This window comes from Xenopus tropicalis, chromosome 5, assembly GCF_000004195.4.
Source record: "Xenopus tropicalis strain Nigerian chromosome 5, UCB_Xtro_10.0, whole genome shotgun sequence".
Classification (NCBI taxonomy): Eukaryota; Metazoa; Chordata; class Amphibia; order Anura; family Pipidae; genus Xenopus; species Xenopus tropicalis.
This window is the reverse complement of record NC_030681.2, coordinates 13,599,233-13,623,251: the sequence shown is the minus strand read 5'-3', so window position 1 is coordinate 13,623,251 and position 24,019 is coordinate 13,599,233. Positions and strand designations below refer to the sequence as shown.

At 45.6% G+C, this 24,019-nt stretch overlaps 1 protein-coding gene across 1 annotated transcript; it reads left to right on the top strand.

The window, feature by feature from the left end:
- Positions 1-571: 571 nt before the first annotated feature.
- On the top strand, positions 572-23,596 carry smyd2 (SET and MYND domain containing 2). The gene is made up of 12 exons (XM_002934705.5): positions 572-920; positions 6,328-6,391; positions 9,545-9,655; positions 12,495-12,555; positions 13,323-13,447; positions 13,964-14,031; positions 14,151-14,253; positions 16,388-16,498; positions 18,551-18,671; positions 20,450-20,624; positions 22,434-22,542; positions 22,868-23,596. Exons 1-12 carry the CDS (start codon positions 754-756, stop codon positions 22,943-22,945), a joined length of 1,293 nt encoding a protein of 430 aa, XP_002934751.2. The 5' UTR covers positions 572-753; the 3' UTR covers positions 22,946-23,596.
- The last annotated feature ends 423 nt before the right edge of the window (positions 23,597-24,019 follow it).

The following is a 24,019-nucleotide window of genomic DNA, read 5'->3' as shown; positions in this document are numbered from 1 at the left end:
GTGGGCCAGTCCGACACTGCTTACACAGTCATGTGACTAGTTCCTACTTCCTTTCTAGCAAAGGGCAGCAGTGCTGTCTTGCTTTGTGGTAGGGATTTTTAAAGCACCCCCGCAGGACAGGGGTGGCCAAAACATTGATCGCAGTCGATCCCCCGTGGACTTCTGGTGGGATCTAAGCCAGGGAAATGCGGAACCACAGCGCCTTTATTGGGGATGCGTGCGTAAGCTGCACCGCGTATGTACGCAGGGAGGAGCCAAAGTCAATCGTTGTGCGAAAAAGTCTGGGCACCCCCCGCCCTAGGAAAACAGCCATTGTTGTTTCACAAGACAATTGTTGTTTCCCTTTATCTTTCCCTCTCAATGGCACACATGCCAGGCTACAGTTTGGTCAGCTGAATTACCCTATTAAATACTCACATACTGGCCTAACTATAATGCCTCTTGGAGATGCTTGTAGCATTGTAACCCTCTAATGGGACAATAAAAAGAAGGCAATGCTTTTATGATAACAGTATGACTTTAAAAGGGGATCCCGAGTTCCGTGCAGCAGCAGGGGGGCAGTATTTCCAGCGCACACACAGAGAGAGGGAGTCAGGTAACGGCGGTAGGACCCTGCGGCTCCGGCAGGCTGCCCAGCTGTCTCAGTGTGTGTGTGAGTGAGTGCGGCCCGGCAGGGGGGAAGCATTAATAGACTGTCCCTGGCACAGGCGCACCCCTCTCTGTCATTCTCTCTCTCTGCCCCCCTCCCGCACCATGGGACAGCCCGAGGGTCTGGAGCGGTTCGACAGCCCAGGGAAAGGCCGGGGTCTGAAGGCTACGCGTCCATTCGCGCTGGGGGAGCTGCTGTTCAGCTGCCCGGCCTACACCTACGTACTGACTGTAAACGAACGGGGAAACCACTGCGAGTTCTGCTTCGCCAGGTAACATGGGCAGCAGGGGAAGCGGCTCTGCCCGCTTATATAGAAGAAGGGCCGGCCTGGGCCCGGCGGGGGAGCCGGGGGCGCGGATATTTAAGGCGTTACGGTAGTGCCTTTCTATAGACATGTGGGTTCCGCAGTGGCGCTGGGTCCTAGTGCCTGCTTACAATCATTTGGCTGCTATTGGGTCTGGTTCTAGGTCGGTTTGTGAGAGTATTTAGTGCTGGGGTAATCCTATAAAGGTCCCCATACACGGGCCGGTTCTAGCTGCCAATATAGGTCCCTTAAGGTGCCCATACACTACATCGCCAAGCGAGTGGATCTTCACCCGATATCCACACCTACGGGTGGTCGATATCGGGCAGCAAGTAACTTGAAAAAAAAATAATCCCCAGGGCCAAACGATTGGATTACATTTGTGGTTATGGGGCAGTCGGTTCGGGGACCGCAGCCGAGCAAACGATGCGGTCCCCGATCCGGCCGGATTTTCTAACCTGGCCAATCGAGATCTGGCCAATTTCAGGCCAGATATCGGTCGGCCAGGCCGTTGTGTTCTGCCCATACACGGGCCGATTAGCTGCCAAATCGGTCCAAGGGACCGATATCGGCAGCTATAGTCGGCCCGTGTATGGGAACCTTTAGACTGATTCGGCAGCTAATCGGCCCGTGTATGGGAACTAACGACAGGCCTGCCCCACCGATATCTCGCCTGAAATCGGCCAGATATCAATCGAGCAGGTTAGAAAATCTAGTCGGATCGGGGACCGCGTCAGCTCGTTGATGCAGCCCCCGGACCGACTTTTCCTATACCCGTCGTTATAATTAGCCTGGATTCTCCTGATATCGCCCACCCGTAGGTGGGGGATATCGGGAGGCCAAGCGAGCGGATCTGAAGGTGTATGGGCACCTTAAGAGTATTAAACTATTTTGCAGCACAAATCAGGAGTAATGTCAGTGGGAATATGGGAGTTGTAGTTCAGAAAGAGCCGAGAGGCCTTACTGGTCTGATTAAATGTTCCTTTCAAAGCAGGGCCACAATTTGCAGCGATGCCTGCCCTTGGGGGACCCCTGATTGCCCTTGTCTGGGGGACCCCTGATTGCCCTTGTCTGGGGGACCCCTGATTGCCCTTGTCTGGGGGACCCCTGATTGCCCTTGTCTGGGGGACCCCTGATTGCCCTTGTTTGGGGGACCCCTGATTGCCCTTGCCTGGGGGACTCCTGGAGGCCCTTTAGCTCAGGGGTCCCCAACCACCAGGCCGTGGACCAGTGCCGGGCCATGGGCTGTGCTGAACTGGGCCACCTGATCTCCCATTGATTTTGTATTATGGTGAGCTGTATTATATTTTATAATGTAATAATATCCATAACAATAAAAATAAAGTGCATAATATAAAATGTAATAATGACATTTACATTATATATGTACTAATTAAATTATATACTATAAATTAGTTGTGGGCCCCCCCCCCCCCCCCCCCCCCCCAACCTTGGTCCTTCGAAAAATTGTCTTGCTTGAAACTGGGCCATGGTGCAAAAAAGGTTGGGGGCCATTGCTTTAGCTCCTATAGGCCATGTTACTCTTGAAACATTGTAGCTGAAATCGGTTCTCCTTCTGGTCTGTTAATCAGCTGGCTTCTGCTACATTGTCTATGAAATCATAAGAATGACGATAACAGTCACTGATCCCCGACGACAAAGTAGAATTTTTAGTTGCAGGCCAGAAAAAAAGTCAAGAATAGGAAAGGACTAGTAATTGGGGGGAGAAAAAATCATAAATAATAAAAATGAAGACCAATTGAAAGTTGCTAAATAAGTTGAATGAAAGGTTTCAGCTCTAGGCTTTAGCGGTGATTGGTTGTTGAGAGTTGCAGTTCAACTATAACTGTACTGGCACATGTTAAACCCTAATGTGACCTATGGAGTCATGCAGAAGTACTGGGAGCAGCTGGGTGCTGCTGGTTCCCATGTGTCCAACTGACATAACGCTAGTGGGCTATTTTAAGCCACTCGCAGTTAATTGCTCTGCGCCCATATGAGTCCCAGGGTGGAGCTGTCCAACAGGTGTTGGTTTAACAGTGTTGTACTGATCAGAAAGCAGCCAATCAGGGCTTTGCTTTCACTGTCAACCAAAAAAATATGGGTCCACTCCCATTATTAGTATGATTAAATATTGCTGTTAGATCCTTGTACTTTAGCAATTCATCCAATTGCATTCTGCATGGCAGCATAGAAACCAGTGCAGTCTGCAGCATGAACTAGTTGAACTGAATTGGACACCGGCCCATACGAAGACGCTTCAGATGAATTTTTTTAACAGGCCCCGGCACAACAGGCTGCGCTGGACGCGCAGCCTGTTGTGCCGGGGCCTGTTGAAAAAATTCATCTGACGCGTCCGATGTAAGTCACTAGCCATGCCTGTGTCTATACTGGCCAGAAGAGCTGCCGTTGCTGAACCCAAGGCAGCTTTGATTTGGGAGTCAGAATGTATAAAGGGAAGGATGGCCTCTGGGGAATAGAAACACTGGGAGTGGCAACAGCTGAAGCCGCAAATAAAGCAACGGGGACACCTGGAAAATCATGTAAAGGAATGGCAAAAATATATATATATAGTGTATAAAGTACCCACTATTGTAACATATAGGGATATTATAAGTCCCCGAGGAGTTCCTTATAATATATAGTGAATAAAGTACCCCCTATTGTAACATATAGGGATATTATAAGTCCCCGAGGGGTTCCTTATAATATATAGTGAATAAAGTACCCCCTATTGTAACATATAGGGATATTATAAGTCCCCGAGGAGTTCCTTATAATATATAGTGAATAAAGTACCCCCTATTGTAACATATAGGGATATTATAAGTCCCCGAGGAGTTCCTTATAATATATAGTGAATAAAGTACCCCCTATTGTAACATATAGGGATATTATAAGTCCCCGAGGAGTTCCTTATAATATATAGTGAATAAAGTACCCCCTATTGTAACATATAGGGATATTATAAGTCCCCGAGGAGTTCCTTATAATATATAGTGAATAAAGTGCCCCCTATTGTAACATATAGGGATATTATAAGTCCCCGAGGAGTTCCATGACTATATAAAAGCACGAGGCCGAAGGCCAAGAGCTTTTATGCAGGTCATGGAACTCCGAGGTGACTTCTAATATCCTCATATTTTACAACAGGGGGTACTTTATTTATTATAATATACAAATTGTAGTGAGTCATGTGACAGAAATGACATCACTAAGCTCCGATTATAACTGTATAATATACAGTTTGGTCATTTCCCTATGGGACCAAACTGTAAATTATATCCTTAAAACGATGCTAAGTGATGTCATCAGTTATAATTGGAGCTTAGTGATGTAATTTCTGTCACGTGACTCACTACAACTTGTATATTATAATAACTAAATTACCCCCTGTTGTAAAATATGAGAATATTAGAAGTCATCTCTGAGTTCCATGACCTTTATGCTTTTATATAGTCATGGAACTCCTTGGTGACTTATAATATGCCTATATTTTACAATAGGGGGCACTTTATTCACTATATAATTTACAGTTTGGTCCCATAGAGAAATGACCAAACTGTGTAATTATATATAATATATATATATACATACATTTATGTTCCCATAGCCAGTTAATGGGGGCACATTTTGAAATCTATGTGGGTTTCTAGCCAGATGTTTTTGATTGGTCTAAAGAGTGGGTCGGCTGGTGGTGAGAATGGGCGGGGCTAGGGGCTGTAGAGTGATATGCTAAGTTAAAGGCCGCTCCCATACAGCTGTCTGGGGACTGAACAGCTGATGGTTATAAACATATCAGCAGGCAGAATGGGGCCCCATGTAGCTTGTGCTTTCTTTTTCCCCCTTTCTTACATCTTGGGACCCTCCGCCCATTTATAGAGTATCTCAATGGGCAGATTTGTACCTGGGCAGCAACCCATAGCAACCAATCAGTTGCTATGGGTTACTGCCTAGGTGTAAATTTGCCCGATTATTTTATAATTGCGCCTGAGAAACTTTCCTCTTTCCATCCTTCTATTGGTTAATGGACAGCAGCAGGGAAGTATGTTGCTTTACTGTAAAACAGTGCATATAGTAACTTTATATCTTTTTATTCATGTTAAGGAAACGTAGGCAACCCAGGTCATCCACCTATTGGATGCAGTGCTTTTTTTTTTTGGGGGGGGGGGGAGCTTCAGAACCATCATTGCAGATGTGAGTGGCAGGCAGAGCAATCGGTGGCACTGCTGCAAAATACTGCTCCAGTAGCAACTGCTGGCTGCTAAATAATGTGCTGCTACTGCCAGACCACTGATGTACATGAAGACCCCCATAGCAACTAGCAGGGGGGGGGGGGAATACTGCCTACATTGTATCTAGGTGACTGCCTCTCTTCTGTTGGCCCTTTAGGTCTAGTAACCCTTGGCAACCAGTAAACAATACCTGCAGATTCACTCATAGAAGTTTAAGTGCAGTCTGATCACGTGATTCATTTAAAGACCCGAGATCCACTTTCCTGGGCTATTTCTTATCTTTGCTGTGCCTCGGATAACAAAGGCGCCGAGGTGGCAGAATATTTCCCATCGCTGCTGACACAAACCAGACGTCCCCGCAGGAATCTGGGAAGGCTGTACTGCCATTGCTGATAATGCCTTTAGATATGGGGTATGGGAACTGCTCAGGGAATGCTGCCTGCCCTGTTTGGAACTGCATGGGTATTTCTGGGATGTTAATGCCAGCTGGGTACTTTAGAGAGTAGAGAGTTCCTTGGATGGCACAGCCTGTGTGATTGGTGCCCTAAAGGGGTTGGGGTTGGAGCTTCCTCGATCTAGTGACTTAATTAATGTAAGACCTTCTGGTCTTATATGGTCTTATAAAAACTTCAAGTCCCAGAATCCATCAATTCAGCGATGTTGGGGTTGAAAAACTCTGCCAGCCTAAGGGGGTGGGGAAATGGTCCCTGCGAGTCACAGGCAGACAATCATGGTTTCCTCTGAGGAGATGATATTTATGTGTGTCAGTGTTTATGCACTTTTTCTTTGTAAGCCCAACTGAATGAGCTGATGTTACACAGAGGGTATATTTTCCCTGTAAGGGTGAAGACACACGGAGCTACTTAGTAGCAGCTACTTGTCACGGCTACTAAACGCCAGAAAATCCCCTGCCATAGACAATACTGAGAACTGCCTCTGCTAAAACACACAGAGACAATTATCAGTAAATGATCAGCATTGTCTGTTTTAGTAGCCACGACAATCAGCTGCTACTAAGGGATCCTAAGGGATGCATACATTTGGAAGGCTGCAGATCTGGCATCTCTCCCTTAATGACTTATCTGTAAGACTAAATTCAATTTCTTGCCTTTTTGCTCATTTGCTCTTTCTCATTGTAGGAAGGAAGGTTTATCGAAATGCGGCAAGTGCAAGCAAGCCTTTTACTGCAACGTGGACTGCCAGGTACCACTGTGACTTACAGGGACACTCACACATTCTTCCAAAATTGACAGTATTGTTTTTAGGGATGCACTGAATCCACCATCTGATCCCCAAATCCTTCTGACAATAAAGTCACATGATTTCGAGGATTTGGATTCGATTCAGCCAGAGGCATGGATTCCACCGAATCCGAAACATGCTGAAAAAGGCTGAATTTTGGCCCAATCCGGAACCAAACCCAGGATTCAGTGCGTCCCAAATTGTTTTTATTATTCACGTTTAGGGGTATATTTGGCTTCTCAGCCCCAGCCCAGGCTTGTTGCCACTGCTTTATAAACAATTACAGCCTTGCCCCACCCTCACGTTAGCATGTATTCAGAAAGTACTGTGGAGAGATGTCAAAAGTATTTGACATTTTTGCCTAAGTGCCCTGTCACTTTAAGGGGAAAGAATATTCTGCTTATGTACAGTGTGTATTTCCACTTATTAATTGGCTGTAATTAGATTAAAATATTGTAACACAAGCTGCCACAATGCTTAGCTCAAAGGGGTGTTCTCATTGGACAAATCAGCACCCTATGTACTGCAACAGGGGAGCAATGGTTTGCAAACCAAATCACAGAAACCCCTAATATCCCTATCACTGTAATCTGTCCCTTCAAAAAGTAGGAATAAATACCATTTTTATATGCTGAAATCCAGCTGCAAAACAGTTATTTTCTTTCTGCATCATTTGAAATCCTGGCAGGGGAGGAGGGACTAAAACACTGATGTTACAAATTGTAACAACTTCTCCACAGCTTACAGACAGCATGCAGGAACTACATAACCCACAATGCATTGCACTGGGATGTTCCTTTCCTTATTGGCATCACGTGTGCAGGGAATTGTGGGATTGGGAGGATGCAGGCTGAAGGCAGGTGACTACTGTTACATTTTATTTGAGTCACAAAGTAGCCAGCCAGATCAGCAGGGGAACAGGGGGCGGGGCTTAGGGAACTGTTCCAAACCATATTATTACATTAAAAATCATAAAAAGGCTGCATATTTATTAACTGATGTATACTGCAAAGTTAGCTAAAACATACAAGACAATTATCAGTAAATGATCAGCACTGTCTATATTTGTAGCTGCTACTAGTAGCTCCGTGTGTCTTCACCCTTAGGTGATTTCCCCCTTGGCTTTCCTTTCACGAGTGGGGCTCATTTCTATATGGAGCAGCTGCACCTTTACATAGTTACATAGGGTTGAAAAAAGACCAGTGTCCATCAAGTTCAACCCATCCAAGTAAACCCAGCACCCCTAACCCACACCTACCAATCTATACACTCACATACATAAACTATAAATACAACCACTAGTACTAACTGTAGATATTAGTATCAATGTTGGGGACTAGCCATAGAGCCGGGCATAGCTTTAGCTGGATCAGCCACAACACCAGCACGGTACCAAGCAGTCATACAGCTCTTACTGTATATGGCTCGGACAAGGCCCTGCCTACACTTCATAGAACGACTGAGGCTACTGTTCCCAGCATGCTCAGCTAGCCCCCAGGAAGCACTTATAGTTCTGAGAAGCTGGAGGTTGATAGGTTAAATTATTCCAGACCTTGCGCCTCATTTACACTGAGATCCCTTAGCTGAAATGCCGAGTCCTCCTCATATCCATATCCGATTAGAAATGCCGGTCACTCTATACGGCTCAGTGCGAGCCTGCCGCAGGGTAGGATTTAATTAGCCGTGCCTTGGGGGGGATATCATTGTCCTGCATTGTGCTGCTCTGTATCTTCTTCTTCACAATTAAAACTTTTTGAAGTTCTTTTCTTAAAGGGACAGGTGTGTTTAAAACTCCACGTGGGTATTCTCACTGCATCTGTAGGGTCGGCCCATAGAACTTTAGTAAGGCTCCATTATTAGTGATAGAAGCATTGTGCTCATTCTATGCACCCACACACCCCACTGGGGGCACAGCAATACCTAAAGTGGCCCTGTCGCCCCAGAACTTTCTATTTCACATATCAGTTTTATTCTTTGTATTGATGGAGTAACCAAAAATGCCAGAAACTCCTGTTCCACCAGCCATTGGCTTTAAAGGAGTGGTTCACCTTTAAATTAGCTCTGAATATGTTATAAAAAGGCCAGTTCTAAGCATCTTTTCAATTACTCTTCATTATTTGGTTTTCATAGTTTTTGAGTTATTTGCCTCCTTTTAACTCTTTCAAATGGGGGTCACTGACCCCTGAGCCAAAAAACTATTGCGCCTACAGTTTAATTGTTATTGTTACTTTATATTATTTATTTTTCTGTTCAGGCCCTCTCCTATTCATATATCAGTCTTTCATTTGAGCAACTTCCTGGTTGCTAAGGTCATTTGGATCCTAGCAACCAAATAGCTGCTGAAACTCCAAGCTGGAGAGCAGCTGAACAAAAACTGAAATAATTAGAAAACTACAAATAATAAAAAATGAAGACCAATTGCAAAAGCCACCGCCTGTCTTCACATTGGCTTTTATTGCAGTCATCTGAAATCTTCTGGGTATTTAAAGAAAGATTTAAAAAAGTTTGCCCAGGAGCAGTAACCCATAGCAACCAATCAGCAAGTAACTTTACTGTTCACTTGTTTAAAAGCAAACATTTTATTGGTTGCTATGGGTTACTGCTCCTGGGCAAATCTAGTGCCTTTTATTACTTATGGCAGATAGTGATGTAGAGATTTAGACAGTGGGGATGGAATATTATGGGCCAATGGGGATGTGGATGAGGTAACCTCCATAGCAACCACTGAAACAGCGACCCCTAGGGGGCTTCAGGTGTCTCTCTGACATGGGAGTATCCGTGTTTCTGGGGCACTGCATAGCATGTATAATCCCCCTTAATGTGACATAATGGATACTGTTTGTAACACGCATATCACACGCATGTGTCATTGAAAAATGATCTGCAGAGGAATCCGCATTCATAGGAGAGAGATCCTATTACACAGCAATATCTAACAAATCTCTGGGAGTCATAAGCATAACATGCAGGTTGTGTTTGTTACGCGGGTGCCATCTTTATGTCATCCTTTTTCTAAAGGAAACATATTTTACTTGACCTTTGTATCCAGGCAAGCCAAGTGCATCCTCCTTCCCATGGCCACGCTCATGTTTTTCCTCTTCTCTACCCAACCAGAAAGGAGACTGGCCCATGCACAAGTTGGAATGTTCGGCGATGTGTACTTACGGGCAGAACTGGTGCCCCTCGGAAACCGTCAGGCTTACCGCGAGGATACTGGCCAAACAGGTGAGCCCCCCCGCACATGCGCATGGAAGCAGCTGTGTGTGTATTTATAAACAAAGGTTTATAAGAAACCAATACAATGGTAACACAAACCATCTGTATAGAACAGCAGAGATTCACTTGCTCTTCTTTGTTTAAAGGGGAAATAGACCCCATGTATATGTAGGGTTTGTGCACACCCCTGGCTGCTGTATTGCTTGTCTAAAGGTCCCCATACGTGGGCCGATTCAGCAGCTAATCGGCCCATGTATGGGGACTACCGATGGGCCTGAAATCGGCCAGATCTCGATTGGGCAGGTTAGAAAACCTAGTCGGATCAGGGACGGCATCGACTCGTTGATGCGGACCGACTTTGCCTATACCCTGGGGCCAAACGATCGAATTAGCCTAAATTCACCCGATATCGCCCACCTATAGGTGGGGATATCGGGAGAAGATCCGCTCGCTTGGCGACATCGACTATCCCTTACTTACTGCATCCATGGTAGGGTAGTGTTCCCTGGAGACTGCTTCCCTCTGACACCATCCAAGGCGTGGGCCCAGGCCTTCAACCTGGGTGGTTTAAAGCTGAGGTCGCCAAACGAGTGAATCTCTCCATGGATATGCCCACCCAAGGTAGATGATATAGGATTAATCCGATCATTGGGCTCTTGGGCCAAACCATCAAATTACAGTGGGGGGAATAGGACCTGTCAGAGTGAGGACCACATCAATAAGCTGATGCGGCCCCTGATCCTGATCATTTGGCATGGGGCAATTTTTGGCCAGATATCGGTTGGTAGGCCCATCAGGGGGGCCCCATACACAGGCAGATAAGCTGGGCTATTAGTAGCAGCTACTTTTTCAAGGCTACTAAACTCCAGAAAATCCCCTGCCATAGACAATACTGAGAATTGCCTCTGCTAAAACACATGTAGAGACCGTTATCAGTAAATGATCAGCATTGTCTGTTTTAGTAGCCACGACAAGTAGCTGCTACTAGTAGCTCCGTATGTCTTCACCCTTAAGGGCAGAGGTACACAGGGAGGTGAGTCGCAAAAAAACAAATCTTCGTTGTCACGGAATGCCATCCCACCGGCTAGAATGTATATCACTGGAGGGATGGCATATGCATCGCAGCAATATCCTACAGTCACCCGAAGTTTCCTCTCCAGACTACTTTGGGCGACTGCGGGACATTGCAGCAACGCGTATGCCACCGGCGATTTACATTCTAGCTAGTGGGATGGCATTGCGGGGAGATTAGTCACCTGTGACAACGAAGATTTTGGGGTGACCAAACCCCCCCCCCTCCCCCCATCCCGTGTACCACTGCCCTAAGGACATGAATCAGCAGCTTAAATCTGCCCATGTATTTAGGTGTATGACTACCCCCCCCCAGCAAGTAGATGTTAGAATATTGGGAATTGCCCCTCCATAGACTTTAGTGGTAACTGCTTGCACTCTACCAGTGCGTTATTAGGTGATTATAAATCGAAATTGCTTACTAAACGTAACACTGACTAATTCCATGCAATAAAACACCCACCAATTCTCCAGAACTTTTTGTCAGCTGTGGGTGCCAGCTCTGTGCCCACTGTGCTTGTTAGAGCTCATTCCTACAATCTGGCATTTCCGGCTGGCCTGAATCCCCCCTCCTCCCCCCCCCAGTTCATTTGCCCTTGTAACCAAATAGATACGTTGGATAAAGCGATGAGATTCCCTTTGCTAAATAACCGCGGGCAAGCTGCACGACGGCCTCTAAATGAGATTCTTCTCCAGGAGTCAGACGCGCTAAAAAGGAAACTGCATTCACCTTCCAAAAAAATTAGCCAAACACTAACACCAATTAAGCCTCTCTCCCAGCTCGTTGCAGATCTGTAATTAAAAGGCAGTCGCAAATTACAGTCAAGGTCGCCGCTGTAGGAGAAGTTAAGTGCGGCGGGCGCCATTGATATCCCAGTTCAGCGCCCGAGACGTCTCTTAATTCAATTTTCTTTGAAGCGCGGTCAGATAGCGTTGGGCGCTGGGAGTTGTATTTAACAAAGGGATTGATTTAACCTGCGCCAGTTCTAGCGAAAAAAAAACCCAACAGACAAAGCCAAGGCCGTATAATAAATAGGCAGTTATTAGGAATAAATACAGTATAGACAGATTTAATATGCAGAGGAAGGTTTCATGGGCAGGGACCACCTGCAAAGCCGCGTTTAATGACCAGCGTTACACGGAATAGGCCCCAGGGCGATGTTGGAGCTCTGCGTTTTTGCATTTACATTTAAAAAGAGTTTTTTTACATAAAGGCCACTCATTCTTAGTACTGAAAATGGCAGTTTTCTATTTAGGATTACCCAATAGCACATACTACTGCTTTGCCTTCCTCCGGATCAACTGGCAGTTAGGCAGGTTATATATAGGCATTATGGCTGGACGTGATGGACGTATGTCTTTTTTCAACCTAACTTACTATGTTACTATGTATTCTAATACTGGCTTCTGGCAACGTAATGTGTTGCAAACAGGTCCCGGCCTTGGTAAGGTATGGTTAGATATGGTAGCTGCTCATAACGGCACAGGGGGCATTTTCCAGGTTAGTGGGCAGGCATCAGAACGTTCACTGTCGCCCCCTATTCATTTCTAGGGGAATTGCCTACTATGGGATGTGGCTGCAGGCGTTTCCCATAGGAAGGAATGGGGGATGGTACCGAGGGGGGGGGTATTTAACGCCAGCCTGCTGAGCTGGAAGACTACATACAAACACTGACTGATGCAGGAGGTAAAGAGGACCCTGTGCAATGGAGCTTACACTCTGAAAAAGGTTAGTGTAGAGTGCCATCTTTGTAACGCCCATCTCTTTATTCCGTAGAAAACCCAGACAGAGAGGACGGCATCGGAAAGGTTCCTATCGGTTAAAGATTTTGAATCCCGTATGTATTTTTTATTTAATATTTGTCCAATTGACTGATATTGATAAACAGACTGACCTTCTACTGAGTCTGCACTTGGAACTAGGAAGTAGTGTGGGAGCAAAGGCAGAACTCTGCCCATTCATTGGCTGATGGGGCCTAGCATGTATGTGTGCCTTGGCTTGTTTGTGTGCACTGTGAATCCTATGATCCCAGGGGGCGGCCCTTAATTCTTAAAATGGCAATTGCCTATTTAGGATTACCCAATGGCACATACTACTAAAAGAGTATATTTATATGAAAATGGTTTATTTAGATGGAGCAGGGTTTTACATATGAGCTGGTTTATGCAATATATTTTACATTGTTTGGGGGTATAGTTTTTACAACAGGGATGTCCAGCTGTTTCTATATATTTGACCAAATATCTGAGACTAATATAATATGGCCTTTAAATATTTAAGTCAAGTTGCCATTAGAAGAAGCCTATGGAGCCATAGGGAAGAATTATAAAGGCCGCCAGTCCTCTAGTTACGCAGCAGAAACCAGAAGGGGTGTGGCCAAATGCTATTATCCGCTGTCACTGGGTGTGGCCTGCTGATTGCAGTCTGTCATGGCAGAGAGCAAGCTGAACAGTAACAGCACCGACCCTAAGGGTTTGCTCAGGGATGTGCTTAGATAAAGCATGATATAGCATAGTAAGGGGGCTCTTCGTGAAGTTTTTAATCTTAACCAAATATTTGTGAGTGCAAACTAAATGCCTTCTTTTTATTGCTCCTTCCCGGCAGACCTCAGCAAGCTCGACAACGAGAAGCTCGAGTTAATCCAGAACGACATTGCTGCCTTGCACCGTTTCTACTCCAAGAATTTGCACTATTCCGACAACGCGGCGCAAGTGTTCCTCTTTGCACAGGTAAGTGCCAGGCCTCCTCATTGGCTAGAAAGAAGGGCTCCATTTAGCAGAGAGAACAGGGACCCACCCCCTAGTCAGATATTCCACAACACGTTACTAGGCCGATCATTTATAGGGTACATTTAGTAATGTCGCCCTCATCATCATTAGCAATAATTAATATATGGTAGGAAGTCCGAAGGAATAATTCTCATTTTTGGTGTTGCTGGTCCTTTAAAGGGTGGGGCTTGGTGACATATACCAGCCCCGCCCTCTTAGTTGAGCCCTCAGTTGTGTTGCCAGTATGCTTGGCACAAGAAATCTTTGGAATATGAACTGAATGAATGGGAATCTGCAGGGGTTAAACATATCCTTCATTCCACGGTTTCTCTTCCCTTGGGAGCTCTCTAGTGCACCAATGGTTAAACTATAGCCCTCCCTCTGCTGCTGAACTACATCTCTCTACATCTTGCAGGGACCTTGCCCATGGTTAAAAGGGCTTTGCCGATGCTATAACAGACAATTTTCTTCCTTTAGGTCAACTGCAACGGCTTCACCATTGAAGATGAAGAACTCTCCCATTTGGGATCCGCCATATTCCCAGAGTACGCTCTTCTCCCTCTTCTTTCCTATGTTCTTGTCATCATTGTTTTATTGTAACTGTGTAGCAGTGTTCTGTATCTGTGAGCAGTGGGGTTAATTGCGGCTGTTTGCTTTCCTGCAGTGTTGCACTAATGAATCACAGCTGCTGCCCCAATGTGATCGTCACTTACAAGGGAACGGTGGCCGAAGTCAGAGCCGTGCAAGAGATACACGCCGGAGATGAGGTAAAAATAAACTGCAGTATATGAGCCTCGTGCCCGGTAGGAGCCTGTGCATGTCAAGTGTCGCATTCCTACAGGATCCAATGAATGGCGTGTGGATGTTCAACTTGGCTTTGAAATGCTGGGAGTTGCTTCTCCATAGACTTTCATGGTAATGGACTGGACCCTGGCAGTGCATTGTGGGTGGGGTGATAAGAGCCAGAGTAGCACCCTTATCAAAGGATGAAATAAAGCTCACTGTAGCTCTCTATACCCTCACATGGGCACACTGATCAAAAGATGGAGGAACTTTTATCCCTGTAATGGTAATCTCTGTTTTTGTCATCCTTTGATAAGTTTACCCCAGAGTGCAATCAGTGCTTTGAATCTCCACTCATTGGTCTGTTGATGGCTGTGACACGAGGGCACAAACCTCCAGCCTTCTGTGTCAGGGCCGTTGTAATGGGATCCCCAGTTTTATACTTTGTAACAGGAGGGCCCATTCATTCTAAAACTATATTCGATATTCCTTTTTCTATTCAACCTTAGACTGTCCTGTGATTCCACCTACTGGTTCCCTACAGTAACTACAATCAGCTGGAACACTAAACCGCAATTTGCACCCTCAGTCTCCCAATCAGACAAACCACACATAACATATATATTATATATATACGTAGTATGAGATATATATATATTGGATGATTTATTGAACAAGCATAGTATCCAAGGCTATTGTTATACTAAAATCTACAGTTAGTATTAATGTTGGTATATATGGTTGAGTCAGTATGGGTTTATGTATGTGAGTGGATAGATAGGTCAGTGTGGGTCTGTATGTGAGTGGATAGATAGGTCAGTGTGGGTCTGTATGTGAGTGGATAGATAGGTCAGTATGGGTCTGTATGTGAGTGGATATATAGGTCAGTGTGGGTCTGTATGTGAGTGGATAGGTCAGTGTGGGTCTGTATGTGAGTGGATAGGTCAGTGTGGGTCTGTATGTGAGTGGATAGGTCAGTGTGGGTCTGTATGTGAGTGGATAGATAGGGCAGTATGGGTCTGTATGTGAGTGGATAGATACGTCAGTGTGGGTCTGTATGTGAGTGGATATATAGGTCAGTATGGGTCTGTATGTGAGTGGATAGGTCAGTGTGGGTCTGTATGTGAGTGGATAGATAGGGCAGTATGGGTCTGTATGTGAGTGGATAGATACGTCAGTGTGGGTCTGTATGTGAGTGGATATATAGGTCAGTATGGGTCTGTATGTGAGTGGATAGATAGGTCAGTGTGGGTCTGTATGTGAGTGGATAGGTCAGTGTGGGTCTGTATGTGAGTGGATAGGTCAGTGTGGGTCTGTATGTGAGTGGATAGGTCAGTGTGGGTCTGTATGTGAGTGGATAGATAGGGCAGTATGGGTCTGTATGTGAGTGGATAGATACGTCAGTGTGGGTCTGTATGTGAGTGGATATATAGGTCAGTATGGGTCTGTATGTGAGTGGATAGGTCAGTGTGGGTCTGTATGTGAGTGGATAGATAGGGCAGTATGGGTCTGTATGTGAGTGGATAGATACGTCAGTGTGGGTCTGTATGTGAGTGGATATATAGGTCAGTATGGGTCTGTATGTGAGTGGATAGGTCAGTATGGGTCTGTATGTGAGTGGATAGATAGGTCAGTGTGGGTCTGTATGTGAGTGGATAGATAGGTCAGTATGGGTCTGTATGTGAGTGGATAGATAGGTCAGTATGGGTCTGTATGTGAGTGGATAGATAGGGCAGTGTGGGTCTGTATGTGAGTGGATAGATAGGTCAGTGTGGGTCTGTATGTGAGTGGATAGATAGGTCAGTATGGGTCTGTATGTGAGTGGATAGATAGGTCAGTGTGGGTCTGTATGTGAGTGGATAGGTCAGTGTGGGTCTGTATGTGAGTGGATAGGTCAGTGTGGGTCTGTATGTGAGTGGATAGATAGGTCAGTGTGGGTCTGTATGTGCTGGGTTTACTTGGATGGGTTGAGCTTGATGGACACAACCTCCTCTTATAAGCAGCCATTATGGTTGTCAAATAGCTGGCATGTCACTGCTATCTTTTGATTGTTCCTTCTGAAACAATTTTCCCCCTTTGCCTGTGTATAACACACCAATTTTTATTTTTTTTCCCCAGGTTTTCACCAGTTACATCGACCTGCTCTACCCCACAGAAGATCGAAACGACAGACTGATTGACTCCTATTTCTTTAACTGCGACTGCAGAGAGTGCTCTACTAAACAGAAGGTACAGAGGGGGCTTCCTGAGAAACATATTTCTACATTCCCTGCATTCCTCAGGCAACATAGGGAATAACAGGCATGATCCTGTAGGGTACATACATGATGATGATAATAATAATAGTAATAATACATGTCCTTTTAACATATAGAAAAGGAAAATGGGCCACTGCATACTGAGATAATGGGAAGGGCAATCTGCTAAAATACCTTCTTTTCCTCCCACATTTGCTGTAAAGAACCAAGGAGTATAAACAAATGGGGAGAGGAATAAAGGTCCCTTAGACCGATTTGGCAGCTAATCTGCCCGTGTATGGGCACTACCGACGGGCCTGCACGACCGATATCTGGCCTGAAATCGTCAAGATATTGATTGGGCGGGTTAAAAAAATCTAGTCGGATCGGGGACCGCATCGGCTTGTTGGCGCAGTCCCTGTACCGACTTTGCCTATACCTGTCATTATAATTTAGCCTGGATTCTCCCGATATCACCCACCTGTACGACATTGCCAAGCGAGCGGATCTGAAGGTGTATGGGCACCTTAAAAGGTGCAAACTGTACTACTGGTCTAATCACCTACAGCAGTGCTGTCCAACTGGCGGCCCGCGACCCCCCTCTGTGTGGCCCCCCACCTGTCTGGCTGCTTTGATGGTTTACCCTTGTATAAACTTTAAATGGTATCAGTACTGAGATTAACTGCCCCCCCTGCATGGTTCTCACCTCAGATTCAGGCTGTAATCCCCCTGTATTGTTTAAACATGTAATCCCCTGTACTGTTCACACCTTTTAATCTATGCATTCTTTACCCCCTGCAGTGTTCACACCTCAGGCTCAGGCTGTAATCATCCACATTGTTCAACTGTTCACACCTCAGGTCTGTGTGTAGGCAGCATAGGGTAGGCAGAGTATGGCACATAGGCAGCATGGGGCAGGGAGGGTATGGCACAAACAGGCAGCATACGACAGGGAGGGTCTTGAACACACAGGCAGGGTAGGGCAGAGTGTGGCACACACAGGCAGCATATGGCAGGTAGAGTATGGCACACAGGCAGGGTAGGGCAGAGTATGGCACACACAGGCAGCATATGGCAGACACAGGCATCATGGGGCAGGCAGAGTATGGCACACACAGGTAGCGTAGAGCAGGCAGAGTGCTACCCTATGCTGCCTGTGGGAGGTGAACCTGGCAGGGGTTTGTTCTGGGAGTTTGTTAGCAGTTGGAAATAGCCAGTAAATGTTCCCTAAGGTGTGTAATTATGTACTAGGGGTTGCTGTGCTATCCACAGGGGAAGAGTCATATGGATTTTAGGGTGTGTCTTAATATGACATAATATAATTCTTTCACATATGAATGATGGTTGATATCCCTGCAGTGAGGACCAAGCATTTGGGTTTTTGCTGCACTACCACCATTGTGATAAAATGGGTGTGGTTTGAAGTGGGTGTGGTTTAAAAGGGGGAGTGGCTTCCATTAGCGGCCCTCCAACATGTATGCGCGAGAAATTCCGGCCCTCGGCACCGCAGAAGTTGGACAGCACTGACCTACAGCAAGCAATATGCAGGTAGCATTTACAGGTCACCTGTTCAAAAGCAGACATCTGATTGGTTGCTATGGGTTGTTGCATCTGGGCAAATTTATGCCTTTTATTACATATGGGGGAAGAGTGTTTCACTTTTCCACAATGTTTAATAAGAATGGATATATATTAGTAGCTGTGGTTGGTTCATTCAGAAACCCTTTGGTGCTGTGGTTTTTAAACTTTTAGGGTTCAAGCTCCCCTCTAGAGGTTGCATTTGGTTGGAGTCCTCTTTATCCAGGTTAAATATGTATATAAAATCTTTTGTTCACCCCTAACGTCACTCTAATTTGATCAGGCTGGGGTTCTGGGAGTCTGTAGGAGAGCACGATTTCTCCCAGAATCTCACCTTAATTGTCCTTCAGGCTGGGCCCACTAGGGGGAGCTGCTAATACACTTTGCTGTTGTGTCCTGTTGTTATCAAGCTGCTCTTCATCCTCCCCCTTTCCTAAATGTAACCCCCTTATTCTTTTCTTTACAGGATCCGGCAAAATTGGAAATCCGAAAACTGAGCGACCCTCCGAGCCCTCAAGTTGTGCGAGACATGATCAAATACGCACGCAACGTCGTCGAGGAGTTCCGGAGAGCGAAGCACTATAAGAATATCCTTTTCCCAATGTGTTCTACACTGCAGTGTTTATAACGAACCCTCTGTCATTAGAGAGTCAGTAATTACAGTGACACAAGGAATAATGCCAACGCCCCACCCCAAGTCAAATTTAGATTGAGGGACCGGAACGTCTCTAGATTTGTCTTAAAGGGGAAGTTCACTTTTACATAACTTTCAGTATTTGCAATTGGTTTTTTGTGGTTTTTGAATTATTTAGCTTTCTGTTCAGCGGTTCTACAGCACTGTCAGCAGCTAGTTGCTATGGTCCTGATTACCCTAGTAACCAGGCAATGGTTTGAATGTGAGACTGTAATATGAACAGTAGAGGGTCTGAATAGAAAGATAAGTATGTATATTTTTATTTATAAAGTGCTACTTATGTACGCAGCGCTGTACAGTAGAATACATTAATACAAACAGGGGGTTATTAAGATAATAATAGATAAATACACAGTATAACAATAAACACAAGATACAGTTGCAATAAGTTAAGAGTCAAAGACACAAGAGGATGGAGGTCCCTGCCCCGTAGAGCTTACAATCTATATGGGAGGGTAAGAGTCAAAGACACAAGAGGATGGAGGTCCCTGCCCCGTAGAGCTTACAATCTATATGGGAGGGTAAGAGTCAAAGACACAAGAGGATGGAGGTCCCTGCCCCGTAGAGCTTACAGTCTATATGGGAGGGTAAGAGCCAAAGACACAAGAGGATGGAGGTCCCTGCCCCATAGAGCTTACAGTCTATATGGGAGGGTAAGAGCCAAAGACACAAGAGGATGGAGGTCCCTGCCCCGTAGAGCTTACAATCTATATGGGAGGGTAAGAGCCAAAGGCACAAGAGGATGGAGGTCCCTGCCCCGTAGAGCTTACAATCTATATGGGAGGGTAAGAGCCAAAGACACAAGAGGATGGAGGTCCCTGCCCCGTAGAGCTTACAATCTATATGGGAGGGTAAGAGTCAAATACACAAGAGGATGGAGGTCCCTGCCCCGTAGAGCTTACAATCTATATGGGAGGGTAAGAGCCAAAGACACAAGAGGATGGAGGTCCCTGCCCCGTAGAGCTTACAATCTATATGGGAGGGTAAGAGTCAAATACACAAGAGGATGGAGGGTCCCTGTCCCATAGAGCTTACAATCTATATGGGAGGGTAAGAGCCAAAGACACAAGAGGATGGAGGTCCCTGCCCCATAGAGCTGACAATCTATATGGGAGGGTAAGAGCCAAAGACACAAGAGGATGGAGGTCCCTGCCCCATAGAGCTGACAATCTATATAAGTAATTTATAAATATAAGTAATAAAAAGTAACAATAATACAAAATTGTAGCATCGCAGAGCAATAGTTTTTTGGCTGCCGGGGTCCGTGACCCCCATCGGGCAGCTAGTAAGAGGTTGAAGAAGATGACTAATATTTCAAAAAATAAAGACCAAGTGAAAAGTTGCTAGGAATAGGGGACTCTCTAACGGACTAAATGTTACTTTTAAAGGTAAACAACCCCTTTATGTACAACTCCTAGTATTCTCTTTATGGCTCAGCAAACCACACCCCTTAAGCACTAGACTACACCACATCCATCTTGGGTTACGGAACTGTAGGGCTCTAGGAAGTAATAACAAAACATGTGACCTGTTTCACAGTGGTAGAACAGGGACGGCTAAAAATAGCAGAAATTTCATTAAAAATTCATCCACCTTTAGACAAATAATGGAAAAATAAAGAGCGAAGCTGCAGTGTCCCTTTACTGTATTTATTTCCCTTAACTATTGCACCTCCCAGTGAGCTGCTGGAGATCTGCGAGCTGAGTCTGGAGAAGATGGGCTCCGTGTTTGAGGACAGCAATGTGTACATGCTGCATATGATGTACCAAGCCATGGGGGTCTGCCTCTACATGCAGGACTGGGAAGGGGCCTTGAAGTATGGAGAGAAAATTATCAAACCATACAGGTAATTTGAGATGAAGGCTGACCTTATTGGCTGGAGGGGCTGGGCATTAGTGTGCCTGTTTGTTTGTAAACATAGCTTCTGGGTCTCTCTTGTCTCAACGTCCAGGTGTGTCTTCTTCCATAGACTCTCTCAGGTCAGATTGTGGCCATCAGAAGGCTACAGAGGCAGTCTGATTGAATGTATTATAGTGTATCTGGCGCAGGAGTCAGGCACGTGCAGCCCTCTAAGGAATTGTTAGGATCTCCAGCCTTTCCAAGTGACCCATAGACTTCTTGGAATGGTCATTAAAGGGGAAGGAAAGGCTAGTAAAGAGTTAATCTCAAGCTGCAGGCATACCTACAGTTCTGTAAATAGTGCCCTTAAGTCTCCCCATATTTCTCCCATTCAGAAGCCAAACAGGAAGAAAAAACTCTGAGCTGTGTAAAGAAACTTCCCATAATGCCTCACTCCTGCACCGACACCCAGACCAAGTGAACATGCTCAGTTAGTAAGACTATGAATCAGCTTCCTGCTGATTGGCTCAGATCCACATTCCTAAGGGGGGGGGGAGTAGGAGAGTGGAGAGAGCAGAGAGCTGCGTGTCTCTGGCAGAGAAAAACGGACACAACTAATCTTTTTACAGAGAAGTCAGTGCAGTGTTTCTGTAAATGCTTATGGCTGTATTTACATCGACCTTTCTGATAAAGCTTACCGTATATACTCGAGTATAAGCCGAGTTTTTCAGCACCAATAATGTGCTGAAATAGGCACCCTCGGCTTATACTCGAGTATGTATGCTGGCTCACACCACCCCGCCCCCCCACTTGGAACTATGTTCTGCCCCCGAGCGTGCCATCGCTCGCACCCCTCCTCCCCCTGGCAGTTCATTCTGCGCAAAAGAAAAATAAAAGCAATATCACCTCGCATCGTTGTCACCAGACGCATCCTTCTCCAACCGGCGCGACACGTCTGCGTGCTGGGGCAGCGCACGGGGGAAGTGGTGCGCACGGCGCGACAAAGGGATGCGCCGGATGGGGAGTCAAGGCTTGTGCCTATGTGACGTTCGTGCTGGGGCTGCACACACACGTCGCCGGTTGGAGACTGATGCATCGGGGGTGACCGAGGATGTGAGGTGATATTGCTTTTATTTGTATTTTGCGCATAACGGCCAGGGGGAGGGGGGAGGTGCTAACGATGGCACGCTCTCACATACGCCCCACCAACAATGGTGTCTCTGCTAATGCCTTCAGCACTCACTTCACCTCCTGTCAGTGGGTTCTTCTGTCTGCCAATCAGAACTGTGCCCACCCCAACTTGGCATGTACCTACCCCTACTGCTGGCCAAATGGCTGGTAAAAACGGAGCCATGGCTTATTCTGCACAGAGAGCCTTATTGTGCCCATTGTGTACTGATCAATATGACTAGGAGCTGCCATACTGCTCTGTTGTCAGTGTCGATGCCCAGGGATGTACCCAGGGGCAGACAGGACAGCAAACAGCAGTTATTTACCCCAAATCCGACCCTCCCCATATCCAGTCTGATACCCAACCAGTGGTGCTAACCCCAGAACAGAAAATGTGTTTATTAATATGGTAGTCATGTAAGCACTTGTGAGTGTCCTTTTATTAAATAATTTGATTATTGAAACTTGGCAGTAGCGGCTGTATTTCCCACCCTAGGCTTATACTCGAGTCAATACGTTTTTCCAGTTTTCTTAGGTAAAATTATGTACCTCGGCTTATATTCGGATCGGCTTATACTCGAGTATATACGGTACTTGGTTTTTACCTTTCTTTCTCCTTTAATGTATTTTTTTTTTCTTCTTCCAGTAAGCACTATCCCCCATATTCCCTTAACGTGGCCTCCATGTGGCTGAAGCTGGGCCGCCTGTATATGGGCCTGGAAAAGAAAGCTATTGGGACAAAGGCTCTGAAAAAGGTAAAAATGCCTTCTGCTTAAATTCATATGGACATAAATAACTGTCTACAGTAGTACAGGATGGGCTGTCTCTAGGGTAGTGTATTATGGGTTCTCTCTAGGGCATTTAGATAAATACTAGTAAACATCAGTAATGCTCCAATACAAAAAGCAAAGGGTTTCTGGGGAATAAATGCCAAATTTTCATCACATTGCCCCCTCCCCACCCCCATTCAGCCTTCCCATTCTTATGTTTACATGCATGTCAAACATGGACTTACCGAGGAACAAGGCCTCTGTGTGTTTATCTGCTCTTTAACATTTATTTGTTCTTCTTCCCCCTTAGGCCATAGCTATAATGGACATAGCCCACGGACCTGATCATCATTATATAGCAGAGATCAAAAAGGAATTGGAGCTGTGAGGCACAGATTCTATGCAAGTCCCTTCATAAATGCTTCGGGGAATGGGGATCCAGGACACCGAGACACCACTATCAACTCCTCTGTCTTTCATGATGGGCTGAGAATCATGGGAGTTTTAGTCCAAGGACTACAAGGCTTGACCTCAGTTCCCTGATGGCAACGCTGTGCCTACAGGGGCATTCAGCCTCTTTAGTTGGACTGAAACTCTTAGGGGAACTCTTTGTTCAAGAAAAGTTGGTGGCCTACAGACTAGGGATGGTCCTGGAGTCCTTCTGCGTTATGCAATGAAGCCCAATGGGTTTCTTTTTCATGTGTTTGCTTGTAAAACTCTTAATATTTCTACCACCGCTCACTTGGCCTTTATCCTGAATGAAAGGGCCGTTCTGTATATTTCTCTGAATTCCTTCACCTCGACCGGAGCTGGGATGCCAAACAGGGTTTCCAGAGGAGCCGCCCATAACTTTCACGTCAATTGATTTCTGAGCTTGGTTTACGGTTTGATTGAAACCCGGACGCGGGTTTTACTTTTTATTTAATGCCGTGTTTTTCCGTTGCCTACGAATGGAATGCAACCAAAGTTTGCCTGCTAATTTTATCACCGAGATTGCTGTTTTACACTGCAGTGTGATAATAAAAAACAAAAAACCCCACCGCTGTGGTGTCTCTGTTTGTCTAGGTGACCAAAACCTTCATCTGTTGTACTGGGAGACCAGTAGCCCCATTGTCCCGCCCCTAATGGTTGAATGGTTTCTGCACCAATGAAGGTCAAGGGCAGTCCAGATTTTTTAAAGTTTTTAAAAAGAAAACATAATTTCAAGCAATTTGCAATATATGGCAATTACAAACTCAAATCCAGGATTCGGGATTCGGCCTTTTTCAGCAGGATTTGGCCAAATCCATGATTCTGGATGAACCAAATCGTTAAAATCATGTGACTTTTTGTCACATAAACACGGAAACTGAAACATTTTTGGACATGGTTGTCTTTGTCCCTTCGTTATACTAATTGGTATATACACATCCAAATTTGGATTCAGTTCGGTATTCGGACGAATCTTTCGCAAAGGATTTGG

Excerpts from the sequence above, each read along its gene's own strand:
- smyd2 (XM_002934705.5), top strand. The coding sequence starts at position 754 with ATGGGACAGCCCGAGGGTCTGGAGCGGTTCGACAGCCCAGGGAAAGGC. Across the intron at positions 921-6,327 it reads TGCGAGTTCTGCTTCGCCAG|GAAGGAAGGTTTATCGAAAT; the intron begins GTAACATGGGCA and ends TTCTCATTGTAG. Across the intron at positions 6,392-9,544 it reads ACTGCAACGTGGACTGCCAG|AAAGGAGACTGGCCCATGCA; the intron begins GTACCACTGTGA and ends CTACCCAACCAG.